This window comes from Mytilus californianus, unplaced genomic scaffold, assembly GCF_021869535.1.
Source record: "Mytilus californianus isolate M0D057914Y unplaced genomic scaffold, xbMytCali1.0.p SCAF_6, whole genome shotgun sequence".
Classification (NCBI taxonomy): domain Eukaryota; kingdom Metazoa; phylum Mollusca; class Bivalvia; order Mytilida; family Mytilidae; genus Mytilus; species Mytilus californianus.
Genome location: NW_026262712.1, coordinates 32,323,559 through 32,338,607, shown reverse-complemented (window position 1 = coordinate 32,338,607; position 15,049 = coordinate 32,323,559). Strand labels below are relative to the sequence as shown.

At 33.8% G+C, this 15,049-nt stretch overlaps 1 protein-coding gene across 1 annotated transcript in view; it reads left to right on the top strand.

Annotated features, from left to right (window-relative positions):
- LOC127705568 (protein artichoke-like) overlaps positions 1–15,049 on the top strand; it is a 69,247-nt gene that overhangs the window by 30,950 nt on the left and 23,248 nt on the right. The window contains exons 13-18 of the mRNA XM_052209897.1: positions 1,315–1,392; positions 2,813–2,947; positions 5,167–5,316; positions 7,114–7,263; positions 11,627–11,692; positions 14,039–14,182. Of these exons, the coding sequence (XP_052065857.1) occupies positions 1,315–1,392; positions 2,813–2,947; positions 5,167–5,316; positions 7,114–7,263; positions 11,627–11,692; positions 14,039–14,182 (723 nt within the window). The remainder of the gene's footprint in view (positions 1–1,314; positions 1,393–2,812; positions 2,948–5,166; positions 5,317–7,113; positions 7,264–11,626; positions 11,693–14,038; positions 14,183–15,049) is intronic.

The following is a 15,049-nucleotide window of genomic DNA, read 5'->3' as shown; positions in this document are numbered from 1 at the left end:
GGTGAACATGTCTAGCTGGCAGGTGTCATCTGACCTTGACCTCATTTTCATGGTTCAGTGGTCAAAGTTAAGTTTTTGAGTTTTGGTCTTTTTTTCTAATACTATATGCAATAGTTCAACTATATTTGGTGTATGGAAATATTTTATGATCTATATGTCAGTCAGGCAGGTTTTATTTGACCTTTACCTCATTTTCAAGGTTCATTGCTCAGTGTTAAGTTTTTGTGTTTTGGTCTGTTTTTCTTAAACTATAAGCAATAGATCAACTATATTTGTTGTATGGAAGAATTGTTAGCTGTACATGCCTACCTAGCATGGTTCATCTGACCTTGACCTCATTTTCATGGTTCATTGGTCAATGTTTAGTTTACTTGGTTAATGTTAAGTTTATGTGACAGTTGTAATAAAGCTTTATATTTAGGACTATCAACATAATATTGATGATTAGTAAAGAAGGCGAGACATTTCAGCATGTGCACTCTTGTTTGAAATAATCATGCCTGTATTATGTTCAAACTGTCACATTTTTTAAAAGTTTACACTTAAATTTACTTTATAGTGCAACTGTGCTATTTGCAAAGTCAAAATGCATTGGCTGTATATTTTTTTGCTTTATACAGTCACTTTATATTCTATGAGGGATAATATTCCCAAATATGAGTGCAATAACCCTTTTATTTTATAACAATGCTCGAAAAACTGTGTATAACATATTATGATGATGTCACCTAAATTGAAGTACTCTTTTTTTTTTGCACTGGTGCGATATGATGTATTATATTATTGCACATAAAGTTTTGTTTACCTTCTGTATGTTTGTTTGCTTTACAATAATGTGATAACTTTACTTTTGATACAGTACTTACAGTACTTTGCATAAACATTATTTTAGTATTTTTAGACAAAAAAAATCACTTAATATATGATAGGTATTTTAAATGTAATGGGCATGGCAAATATAATGTAAATAGAATATTGCTGTCTTTATTGAGTATTGAATGTGAAACAATCAGACACCAATCTTATCAAAATACAGCTACATGCTTTGCTTACAAGGATTTGAAAACAATCTGTTTTAAATTTTCTTTTGAAAACTTTTTCTGGATACATAGGCTTATCATAAAAATATAATTATACACACCTTCAAAAAACAGGAGGCAGAAATTTCATTAGTTGACTTAAGCATTATCAGAACAGAAAGTGGAACAGAGTATTGTCAGATCTTTGATCGATATTTTAATCCAGTGGAGCAGTGACATTTTTGCACTGCATAATCATTGACTATTTATAGAATCACATTGATTTATTTTGTAGGTTTATAAGTAGTAATGCACTGACCCATATACCCCATCAAGTATTTATGGAGAACAGCTTTGACAATATCATTCAACTGTAAGTACAAGACCTGAAAAAGTAACAAGAATGTTGTATTGCAATATATTCTTTCAAAAGTAGTATATGACATCCACAATTCGAATGTCTATTATTTTTATGATCTCACCTCTAGGCAACAGGGGCATTGAGTTTTACCCTTATCGTCTGTCCGTCCGTCCGTCCTTGCATCCCAATATTGGGTTCTGTTCTCTTACTTTAGTTAGCTTCAACCAAATGCTATGAAACTTGTACACTATACTTATTACCACCAAACACAGATCAAGTTCAAATTTGGGTGGTGTCACTCTCATTGTTCTCGAGTTATGTCCCTTCATAAATTAAAAAAAAAATGTTGAATTTTCTGTATATTTACTAGTTGGGCAAATCATCCCCACAAATATGCATTAACTAGTTTGAGATCTCAGAAATTTATATTTTGATAATTCAATTAATTGTTGGTTCACTCGATGCAACCTATTTTGAGGATAGTTAAATTATAAGGGAGAGAATTATAACTTAATTTTACTTTAATGAAACAATTATTTATCAAATGCAATTTATGGCTATAGGCAGTTAGACTTTAATTCTTCCTGTTAGACAAGTTTTCAGGGGTAAAGATTGCAATCAGGCTGGCTCTATTGTTGTCAATTTTCTACACTTTATCACTATTTTTGAGATAGATAAAACAAAGTGCTCAATACATAACATTCATGAACTTTTCAGGAAATAAATATATGAAATATATTCTCAGGTACTCAAGGTACAAAATTATGTATATGTGTAACTATTACATAAGTGTGCATGGTACACGGATCTAGTATCTGTTTTAAAAATAACAATGATGTCATTGTTAAAGTAATATTTAAAATTGGAGTTATTTTCCATTGTCTGTAATTGTAGTTAAACCAATTCATAGATAGATTTGCCTTTCAATGCTTAATGGTGCCTTGGTGGCCAAGTGGTCTTAAGTTGTTTATCTACAATATCACTAGCTTGTCAATACTGAGGTTGTGATTTAGAACCCTGCATGTGGCAGGTGCATTTGACTCCAATCTTAATTGACTAGGATTGCTAGTTTTCCTGTCAAAGGTTGTTGGTTCTCTGCAACACCACTCTCCCCCCCCCCCCCCCCCCCCCCCCCCCCCGCAACAATATAGCCATTAAGGTTTGCCATATGTTAGTTGATGATAATTGAATTTCATAAAGTGACATCAAAATGTTTATTTTTTGTGAATTTCTGTATTTGGATGATATAAAAATAAGGAGATGTGGTATGATTGCCAATGAGACAACTATCCACCAAAGTTCAAATGAAGTGGTTGTAAGCAATAATAGGCTACCATACAGCCTTCAACAATGAGAAAAACCGATGTCTGTTTGATGTACATCCCACATCTTTTTGTCATAAAATTTAGAATATTGAATTAATCTTTTTCAGACATTTAGATAACAATGCAATTACAAACGTGACAGAACTTGATGCAAATGGCTATGGTTCTACATTACGGAGCACCTACAATGAAAAAAAAGTTCAATTGGATCCATTCTCAACGATGAGCAGTCTAAATATTTTGTAAGTAGACATGCGTTGAGTCTTATTTAATTGATTAGTTGCATGTAAAAGCACACACATTCTTGTTCTTGATAGTTTTTCCGAAAGACTAGTAGAAATACTTTATTAGCGTGATTAAAAGATGTCTGGCTCTTACTGGCTAGTATGTAGCTGAGACAAAAAATTGATTATGTCTGTATTTATAACAATTTCCTTATTTTACACAATTTGAAAAAAAACAAAGAAATAATCATTACAAATGTGGATTCAATTTTATTCGTGGGATACCAATGTTTGTGATTTTTATACGCCCGTCAAATTTTTGACGGGACGTATTATGTTATACAACTGTCCGGTGTCCGGCCGTCTGTCTGTCTGTACGTCTGTCTGTCTGTCCGTCTGTCTGTCCGTCTGTCTGTCTGTCCGTCTGTCTGTCCGGCGTAAACATGTCGCACCGTAACTTGAGAATGACTTATCCAAATTTCATGAAACTTAACATAGTTGTTTCTTATGATGGTCAAACAATCTGTATACTTTTTGGTGAAAATAAGATTAAAACTTTTTGAGTTACGGGACTAAGTAACTAAAACAGGTGTGTGTTTTTTTTCACATGTCGCGCCGTATCTCAAAAACAATTTATGTTTATTGCTTAAAACTTTACACACTTCTTAGTTATATTAATCTTCAGATCTGTATACTTTTTGGTGATGATTCAAAATTTTATTTTAGAGATATTGAGTATTTTGTTAAAAAAGGGGGAGGGGTTTTTCACATGTCGCGCCGTATCTCAAAAACAGTTTACGATTATTGCTTAAAACTTTACACACTTTTTAGTTATATTAACCTTAAGATCTGTATACTTTTTGGTGATGATTCAAAATTTTATTTTTGAGTTATTTTGTATTTTGTAAAAAAAAGGGGGAGGGGTTTTTCACATGTCGCACTGTATCTCTAAAATGATTTATGATTATTGCTTAAAATTTTACACACTTCTTAGTTATATTAATCTAAAGATCTGTATACTTTTTGGTTTTGATTCAAAATTGTATTTTTGAGATATTGATTTTTTTTTTTTAAAGGGGGGTTTTCACATGTCGCGCCATATCTCAAAAACGATTTATGATTATTGCTTAAAATTTTACACACTTCTGAGTTATATTAATCTAAAGATCTGTATACTTTTTGGTTTTGATTCAAAATTTTATTTTAGAGATATTGAGTTTTTTGTTAAAAAAAAAGGGGGTTTTCGCATGTCACGCCGTATGTCAGAAACTATTTATGCTTATTGCATAAAAATTCACACACAAGACGACGGGCGTATCATGCGCTCATGGCGCAGCTGTTTATTAGGGTTCAGGTGAACCATGGCCACTAATTTAAATGTTCTACAAAGTACAAACTTTCTACTGTATGCAGAGTATGACAAAACCATGAAAAACAAATATCTATGAAAATACAGTACATGAAAATTGGCCCCCACAAAAAAAGGAATGAATCCATAGTCTTTGACTTACACATTGGCAGCTTTCAAAAAAAATCAATCATCATTATTATACTTCATGTCAAAATGCCAGATTTTGATTGGTTAATACGAGGGAGACAATTTACTCTATCCCATAGCAAATACTCTATTACCCTTCACGGAGACGCTTGCTCAAGTGTGCGCTTTAATAAATACCGATGATTGTTATGAATAAGACGACATAGTTTATTACTTTGCATTAGAAATTTATTAGACAGAACATTCAGTATAATAAATTAAATAACACATAGCTGAGAGGGTGATAGAGCAGATTGTTACCCCTCGAAAAGACATTGACAACCTTGGCTTCGCCTCAGTTGACAATGTTTTCTCGGGGTAACAATCTGCTCTATCACCCTCTCAGCGATGTGTTATTTATATATTGGCTAGTGACTGTTACAGTCCTTTCAGGGGATAGGCACTTACTGCGTTGCACAATTTTTCTACTTGTACGGTGATCAGCTATAATGTCATACAGTAAAAAAAGGAAGATGACACCAATGGGACAATGCAAAACCATGGCAGAATAAAAAAAACGAAAAACCATCAGTCTGCAAAAACTTAAAGATTTATCAACACAAACCCTAGCAATAATTAGGGTTGATTTTAAAATTTATGTGATTAACATTTTAGGATATTATTATGTTAAATTTTATAATAATCTATATCAATTAATATGCCGAAAACCTGATAAATTTTACATCATGTGTTCTTATAGGTATCTTCATATCAATGCCATTACCCATGTAACCAGTACTGACTACTGTAGATTAACTTCCTTAACCGAGTTATATCTGAATCAGAATGAGTTAACGGAGGACAACATTGATGATGACAGTTTTACCTGTGTTACAACTCTACAAATATTGTAAGTAATTTCGATGCACAGTCTGCTACAGCTGTTTTTATCTCATGTACGATGAAAGTTCAGAAAGCAAGACGTATATCCCATTCTCCTTGTAAACCTCTAATCAGAATTTGATGAAATTTTCTCAGAATCTTTAACTTATGATCAATGCCATTAAACACCTATTTTGTTTTTGATCTATTTTATTTTTTGGTCTTTGCAAGGGGCAAGGGTTAGCATTTGTGAACTTTGCTTGCATTACCTGTGGTTTATTATAGAAATTTTACATCTATAATTCATCAACTTGTTGTTGACCTGATACTTATAGCAGCGGCCACATTTAGGTTCAGTCTGTTGTTAAAGGTTTTTTTAAGACATCAATAACTTTGTCAAACCTTTACGGAATATTTTCATGGTTCAGTGACTTCTTGAAAAAAAAGTTCAGATTTTTTGTAATGTTAATATCTCTCTTATCATGAGTAAAAGGATAAATATATTTGGTATGTGCATATCTTGCAAGGTCCTCATGCCTGTCAGACAGTTTTCACTTGACCTCAACCTCATTTCATGGATCAGTGAACAAGGTTAAGTTTTCATGGTCAAGTCAATATCTAAGATACTATACGCAATAGGTCTACTATATTTGGTGTATGTAATGATTGTAAGGTGTACATGTCCAACTGCCAGGTGTCATCTGAACTTGACCTCTTTTTCATGGTTCAGTGGTCATAGTTTAGATTTTGTGTTTTGGTCTATTTCTAATACTGTATGCAACTATATTTGGTGTATGGAAATATTTTACGATGTACATGTCAGTCTGGCAGGTTTTATTTGACCTTGACCTCATTTTCACGGTTCATTGCTCAATGTTAAGTTTTTGTGTTTTGGTCTGTTTTTCTTAAACTTTAAGAAATAGGTCAACTGTATTTGGTTTATGGAATGATTGTAAGGTGTTCATGTCTGTCTGGCAGGTATCACCTGACCTTCACCTCATTTTCATGGTTGATTAGTCAGTGTTCAGTTTTCCGGGTTAACTTTGTTTCTTAGATACTATAAGCTATAGGTCAACTATATTTGATGCATGGAATGATTTTAAGGTGTACAGGGTTCATCTGACCTTGACTTCATTTTCATGGTTCATTGGTCAATATAGAATTTCCATGGTTTAGTCTGTTTCTTTTATACTATAAGCAATAGGTTATCTATATTCTGTGTATGGAATGATTGTATTAAAGGTGTACATGTATTTCCAGCTTGGTTTATCTGACCTTGACATCATTTTCTTGGATCATAAATGTTAATGTGATACCTGCAGTAAAACTTTATATGTAGGACTATCAACATAAAATCAATGGTCAGTATAGTAGTCGAGACATTTCAGCATGTGCACTCTTGTTCAGTATTTTACTGATAGGTGGACAGTTATTAATCATATGCCAAAAGTCTGGGATTAAATTTGTTTAACATGATAAATTTGTAAACCTTGTTATGAAATACAAACAGAAGCTAATGTTCAAGATCAAGAAATGTCATCTGAGGGAAAAGTTTGATAATTTTTATGCCCCACCTACGATAGTAGAGGGGCATTATGTTTTCCGTCTGTGCGTCCGTTCTTTCGTCCATCCGTCTGTTCTTTGTCCGTCTGTCCTGCTTCAGGTTAAAGTTTTTGGTCAAGGTAGTTTTTGATGAAGTTGAAGTCCAATCAACTTGAAACTTATTACACATGTTCCCTATGATATGATCTTTCTAATTTCCGAGGAACCCTTTACAAACTTTTAAATTTAAATTTTAAATTTTATGATTTGCATTTCTTTTCAGGCATTTAGGATCAAATTATTTACAATATGTACCAGCTGCTCTGACGAATTCGACCAGACTTCCCTCCATAAATGCACTGTATGTGACTAATAACAAACTAACATTCATAGAGGCTGGAACATTTTCAGACTTATCAACCCTGCGATCGTTGTAAGTGTTAAATATGTGCATTCGACTTTTTAACCCTGAGAGCATTGTAAGTGTTAAATATGTGTTGGACTTTTCAACCTTGAGAGCATTGTAAATGTTAAATATGTGTGTTGGACTTTTCAACCCTGAGAGCATTGTAAATGTTAAGTATGTGTTTGGGACTTTTCAACCCTGAGAGCATTGTAAGTGTTGAATATGTGTGTTCAACTTTCCAACCCTGAGAGCATTGTAAGCGTTGAATATGTGTGTTCAACTTATCAACCTTGATAGCATTGTAAGTGTTAAATATGTGTGTTGGACTTTTTAACCCTGAGAGCATTGTAAGTATTGAATATGTGTGTTCAACTTTTCAACCCTGAGAGCATTGTAAGTGTTAAATATGTGTTGGACTTTTCAACCCTGAGAGCATTGTAAGTGTAAAGTATGTGTTGGACTTTTCAACCCTGAGAGCATTGTAAGTGTTAAATATGTGTGTTGGACTTTTCAACCCTGAGAGCATTTTAAGTGTTGAATATGTGTGTTCAACTTTTCAACCCTGCAAGCATTGTAAGAGTTAAATATATGTGCACAGTGTTCAACTTTTCAACCCTGAGAGCATTGTAAGTGTTAAATATGTGTGTTTGACTTCAAAACCCTGAGAACATTGTAAGTGTTAGATATGTGTTAGACTTTTCAACCCTGAGAGCATTGTAAGTGTTGAATATGTGTGTTCAACTTCTCAACCCTGCAAGCATTGTAAGTGTTAAATATGTGTGTTGGACTTTTCAAATGGGAGAGCATTGTAAATGTTAAATATGTGTGTTGGACTTTTCAACCCTGAGAGCATTGTAAATGTTAATTATGTGTTTTGGACTTTTCAACCCTGAGAGCATTGTAAGTGTTGAATATGTGTGTTCAACTTTCCAACCCTGAGAGCATTGTAAGCATTGAATATGTGTGTTCAACTTATCAACCTTGATAGCATTGTAAGTGTTAAATATGTGTGTTGGACTTTTTAACCCTGAGAGCATTGTAAGTATTAAATATGTGTGTTCAACTTTTCAACCCTGAGAGCATTGTAAGTGTTAAATATGTGTTGGACTTTTCAACCCTGAGAGCATTGTAAGTGTAAAGAATGTGTTGGACTTTTCAACCCTGAGAGCATTGTAAGTGTTAAATATGTGTGTTGGACTTTTCAACCCAGAGAGCATTTTAAGTGTTGAATATGTGTGTTCAACTTTTCAACCCTGCAAGCATTGTAAGAGTTAAATATATGTGCACAGTGTTCAACTTTTCAACCCTGAGAGCATTGTAAGTGTTAAATATGTGTGTTTGACTTCAAAACCCTGAGAACATTGTAAGTGTTAGATATGTGTTAGACTTTTCAACCCTGAGAGCATTGTAAGTGTTGAATATGTGTGTTCAACTTTTCAACCCTGCAAGCATTGTAAGTGTTCAATATGTGTGTTGGACTTTTCAAATGGGAGAGCATTGTAAATGTTAAATATGTGTGTTGGACTTTTCAACCCTGAGAGCATTGTAAATGTTAAGTATGTGTTTTGGACTTTTCAACCCGAGAGCATTGTAAGTGTTGAATATGTGTGTTCAACTTTCCAACCCTGAGAGCATTGTAAGCGTTGAATATGTGTGTTCAACTTATCAACCTTGATAGCATTGTAAGTGTTAAATATGTGTTGGACTTTTCAACCCTGAGAGCATTGTAAGTGTTAAATATGTGTGTTGGACTTTTCGACCCTGAGAGCATTTTGAGTGTTGAATATGTGTGTTCAACTTTTCAACCCTGCAAGCATTGTAAGAGTTAAATATATGTGCACAGTGTTCAACCCTGCAAGCATTGTAAGTGTTAAATATGTGTTGGACTTTTCAACCATGCAAGCATTGTAAGTGTTAAATATATGTGTGTTCAACTTTTCAACCCTGAGAGCATTGTAAGTGTTAAATATGTGTTGGACTTTTCAAGCCTGAGAGCATTGTAAGTGTTAGATATGTGTTAGACTTTTCAACCCTGAGAGCATTGTAAGTGTTGAATATGTGTGTTCAACTTCTCAACCCTGCAAGCATTGTAAGTGTTAAATATGTGTGTTGGACTTTTCAAATGGGAGAGCATTGTAAATGTTAAATATGTGTGTTGGACTTTTCAACCCTGAGAGCATTGTAAATGTTAATTATGTGTTTTGGACTTTTCAACCCTGAGAGCATTGTAAGTGTTGAATATGTGTGTTCAACTTTCCAACCCTGAGAGCATTGTAAGCATTGAATATGTGTGTTCAACTTATCAACCTTGATAGCATTGTAAGTGTTAAATATGTGTGTTGGACTTTTTAACCCTGAGAGCATTGTAAGTATTAAATATGTGTGTTCAACTTTTCAACCCTGAGAGCATTGTAAGTGTTAAATATGTGTTGGACTTTTCAACCCTGAGAGCATTGTAAGTGTAAAGAATGTGTTGGACTTTTCAACCCTGAGAGCATTGTAAGTGTTAAATATGTGTGTTGGACTTTTCAACCCAGAGAGCATTTTAAGTGTTGAATATGTGTGTTCAACTTTTCAACCCTGCAAGCATTGTAAGAGTTAAATATATGTGCACAGTGTTCAACTTTTCAACCCTGAGAGCATTGTAAGTGTTAAATATGTGTGTTTGACTTCAAAACCCTGAGAACATTGTAAGTGTTAGATATGTGTTAGACTTTTCAACCCTGAGAGCATTGTAAGTGTTGAATATGTGTGTTCAACTTTTCAACCCTGCAAGCATTGTAAGTGTTCAATATGTGTGTTGGACTTTTCAAATGGGAGAGCATTGTAAATGTTAAATATGTGTGTTGGACTTTTCAACCCTGAGAGCATTGTAAATGTTAAGTATGTGTTTTGGACTTTTCAACCCGAGAGCATTGTAAGTGTTGAATATGTGTGTTCAACTTTCCAACCCTGAGAGCATTGTAAGCGTTGAATATGTGTGTTCAACTTATCAACCTTGATAGCATTGTAAGTGTTAAATATGTGTTGGACTTTTCAACCCTGAGAGCATTGTAAGTGTTAAATATGTGTGTTGGACTTTTCAACCCTGAGAGCATTTTGAGTGTTGAATATGTGTGTTCAACTTTTCAACCCTGCAAGCATTGTAAGAGTTAAATATATGTGCACAGTGTTCAACCCTGCAAGCATTGTAAGTGTTAAATATGTGTTGGACTTTTCAACCATGCAAGCATTGTAAGTGTTAAATATATGTGTGTTCAACTTTTCAACCCTGAGAGCATTGTAAGTGTTAAATATGTGTTGGACTTTTCAAGCCTGAGAGCATTGTAAGTGTTAGATATATGTTGGACTTTTCAACCCTGAGAGCATTGCACAATGTAAGTGTTAAATATGGGTTGGACTTTTCAACCCTGAGAGCATTGTAACTGTTAAATATCTGTGTTCAACTTTTCAACACTGAGAGCATTGTAAGTGTTGAATATGTGTTGGACTTTTCAACCCTGAGAGCATTGTAAGTATTAGATATGTGTTGGACTTTTTAACTCGGAGAGGATTATGTAAATGTTAAATATGTGTTGGACTTTTCAACCCTGAGAGCATTGTAACTGTTAAATATGTGTTGGACTTTTTAACCCTGAGAGCATTGTAACTGTTAAATTTGTGTTGGACTTTTCAACCCTGAGAGCATTGTAACTGTTAAATATGTGTTGGACTTTTCAACCCTGAGAGCATTGTAACTGTTAAATATGTGTGTTCAACTTATCAACCTGTGAGCATTGTAAGTGCTAGCTATGTGCATTCAACAGTTTGATCCTTTTAGCATTGTAACTGTTAAATATGTGTGTTCAGCAAAACTGTATGTAATATATGTAACTGGATAAAATGGGGGTACCACCTGTAGAGGAAATATCAGAGCATTTTCTCTATACTTGACACCCACCAATATCAGAGATTTCCAAGTGCTTTCCCTGTGTGCCATGTAGAGCCCTTAGCCCTGTATAGGAGAGTTCCAGGATAAATGTTGTTTCAATATGGAGATTAAAAAAGTCGTATCACGTGACATTTTTCTATGCACATGCCTAGTTTTTTACAAAGGTGAATTAAGCAAATAGTATGATTTAACTAGAATTCTAACTAAAAAAGTCGACCACACTGTTATAGTTTGACTAATACCTCACTCTAAGGAAAACTTACCGTAAAGTGACATTGTCTGTTTGTAGATGTTTTCATGCAGACCATGTTGTATTGATCCCAATACTGCATAGATTTCTGACGGTATTATTTGAAGTTTGTGTGTAAAATGAAATGGGACACGGTATAACTATCTCAGAACTTTTAAAAGTATGTGCATGGATAAAATATAGTTATTTATGTTTACAATTATTTGTAGATACCTGTACTCCAACAAAATTATATCAATAGAAGACAATGCTTTTCCAGATCTTATCCGAGTCATGTAAGTGCTTATGTATTGATCATCTTAAGTTTATTTCAATCTTAAGTGCCATTCTTTGTAGAGGGTGGTAAAGGGTTATTTTCGTGCAACGTGTTTTGCCATTTTTATTTCACGTGCAGCCGTGAAAAAGGTTCATTATTCACCATGTTCCGTGAAAACGGTAAAAAGATCAACGTGCAAGAAATTTTTAATTGTTTGTTTATCGTGAAATGTCAATTTTATTTCGCGTTCTTCCGTGCAGATACCCCCCCCTTTACGCCCCTCTTTGTAAGAATCAGGCAATTTCGACAAATTTCAAAACATGGCCTAAAAAAAATCACTGACTTTCTATTATGAAGTTACTCTTATCCTGAGTTAGAAATGGTAGGTCTATTGTTTCTGCATGTTTGGTAATTCAAGAAATATCTAGATAACTTTTGGTTAGAATTATAGTAAATTATGGAGTTATCTCCCCTTAATTGTTAATTTCTAGTGCATTTCAACCAATTTATATCTTGAAATACCATGCAGAAAAGGAAATGGAAATGAATGTTTTATTTGTGCACCATTATACATTCTGAACTAAAATTAATGTAAACTCTTGAGTGGGTTTATGTTGATCATGTTTTCACCACCTCCTAATTCTTAGGCAGATTGGCACTTAATTGACTAGGATTGTCAGTTTCCCTGTAGAAGGTTGGTAGATCTCTATAGGGTACTCTGGCTTTTTCTACCATATGAAATAAAAACGATATAGCCAAAAGTGCTGAAAGTGGCATTTAACACCATCGAAACAACATCTGATTAAAAAATTTAATAACACTTTTAGATATTTAGATGATATATTGGCTCTCAATAATGACGACTTCAGTATGTACACTAAAGAGAGTTATCCTGCCGAACTGACTTTAAATAAAGCTGATACTAACAATGAACACTGCCCTTTCCTGGATCTTGATATCTTTATCTTTAACGGGAAGCTGAGTACCAAAATTTATGATAAAAGAGATGACTTTTCATTTCCTATTGTTAATTATCCATTTTTAGATGGTGACGTTCCCTTGTTGCCATCTTAGGGTGTTTATACATCTCAACTTGTTCGATTTGCTTGTGTATGTAACAACGTATTTGATTTCAACGAAAGAAATCTCTGTATTACTGAAAAATTATTACACCAGAGTTTTCGATATCACAAACTAGTCAAAACATTTACTAAATTTTATCATCGGTACAAGGACATCATTCGTAAATATAAATCAACATGCAGACATCTTATACGTTCAGGTATTTCACATCCAATATTTTATGGTAATATTCTTTACAAAGCACAAAAATGTCGGCATTCACCTCAAAAGACTACCAAACCTTTAAAAAAACTTATTCGGAAAGGATATTGTTACGATACTGTTGTCAAGTCATTAAGGATTGCATATTTTGGTATTAATTTTGATTCACTCATAGGGTCTTTGCATCGGAAATAAACACATTTATTCTAAAACCAGTTGTTGGCATGATACGGGTTATGTTCTTCTCATATATTTTATGATGGTATGATACTAAACACCTAGCGGGTACTTAATTTTCATATGATGAAGACATAATCTTTCAATCAGTTTAATTGAGGTCTGGAGCTGGCATGTCAGTAACTGCTAGTAGTCCTTTGTTCATTCATGAATCATTGTCATTTTGCTTAGTTTCTTTTGTTACCTATTCTGACATCGGACTCAGACTTCTTTTTAACTGAGTTTTACTGTGTGTATTGCTATGTGTTTCTTTATTCTACATTGGCTAGAGGTATAGGGGGAGGGTTGTGATCTCACAAAACATGTTTTACCCAGCCACATTTTTGCGCCTGTCCCAAGTCAGGAGCCTCTGGCCTTTGTTAGTCTTGTATATTTTTTAATTTTAGTTCATTTATATGTTTTGGAGTTTAGTGTGACGTCCATTTTCACTGAACTAGTACACAATTTTATGTAGGGGCCAGCTGAGGACCACCTCCTGGTGCGGGATTTTCTCACTGCGTTGAAGACCCATTGGTGGCCTTCGGCTGTTGTCTGCTCTTTGGTCGGGTTGTTGTCTCTTTGACATATTCCCCATTTCCATTCTCAATTTTAACAACAATCAATCAATTCAAAGTCAGGAAAAAACAGGAATAGATTAGCTTAGCTGTATTTGACAAAACTTTTTGTCATTTTGATTCCTCAATGCTGTTCAGCTGCGTTCTTTATTTGGCCTTTTTAACTTTTTTTTCATTCGAGCGTCACTGATGAGTCTTTTGTAGACGAAACGTGTGTCTGCCGTACAGAATTTTATCTATATATACTATCAAACCAAATTTCCATTAATTAATGCATTTTTCTTTTCCAGAGCTTTGCAATCAAATGACTTCCGATTCATTCATGAAAACCAGTTTTCCAATCTATCCAATATGTACCGTTTAAATCTGGCTAACAATGATATAGACTACTTACCTGACAATGTCTTTAGTGGGTGCACATCTCTTACACAGTTGTAAGTATAATTCACCATTTAAAAATCCAATGCATTCTGGGTAATATTTTCAAAAGCGTACACCAAAACGTTCTGATTGGTTTAAAAGGTCCTAAACAATGGAAATTCAACGAATGATGTAACATTATTTCATTTTGGGGTACAAACAATGAGATTACCCATAGTCCTTTAGATTCTGAAACGACGAATTAATAGCACATATCTGAATACCTGAGAGTGTGATAGAGCAGATTGTTACACCAAGAAAAAGAAAAAAATTGTCAAATTGAAACTGGGGGTTAACAATCTGCTCTTTCATCTTCTCAGCTGTGTTATTTGATTTAATGTGGACTCATTATTATTTGTTGCGATACCAATTTTCGTGGAATTCATAATTTCCAGTGAACCATGATTTTAAATGTTCAACGATGTACTAATTTTTTATAGGCTAACTTTTCCTCAATCAACGGAAATTGATACCCATGAAAATAAATGAATTCATAGTATTGTACTGAATGTTCTGTTTTAATTGTCTTTTTATTATGTCTTATTATTGATTTTTGTTGTGCCAATTTTTTATTGGTTTTTATAAGAGGGTAGAATTTTAAATAATGTTAACCTGCTAGGCTATGTTTTAGGGCAGTATGTTACCCCCAGTATGTTACCCTAGTGTGTAATAAACAAAACTCATTTTAAGATGATGTAAAAACAATTAAATCATAATTATATGGAATTACAGAATGCGAGGATACCAAAGTTAGTGTACAAAGAAAGGTTTCGAATGACTTAATTTGAGTTATTTCCCTTGGCTGCCATTTTGGAGGAATAAACGGTTAATTTTTTTATTTGACTAACCAAATTGAAACATGCGACACACAAGAGATTCTT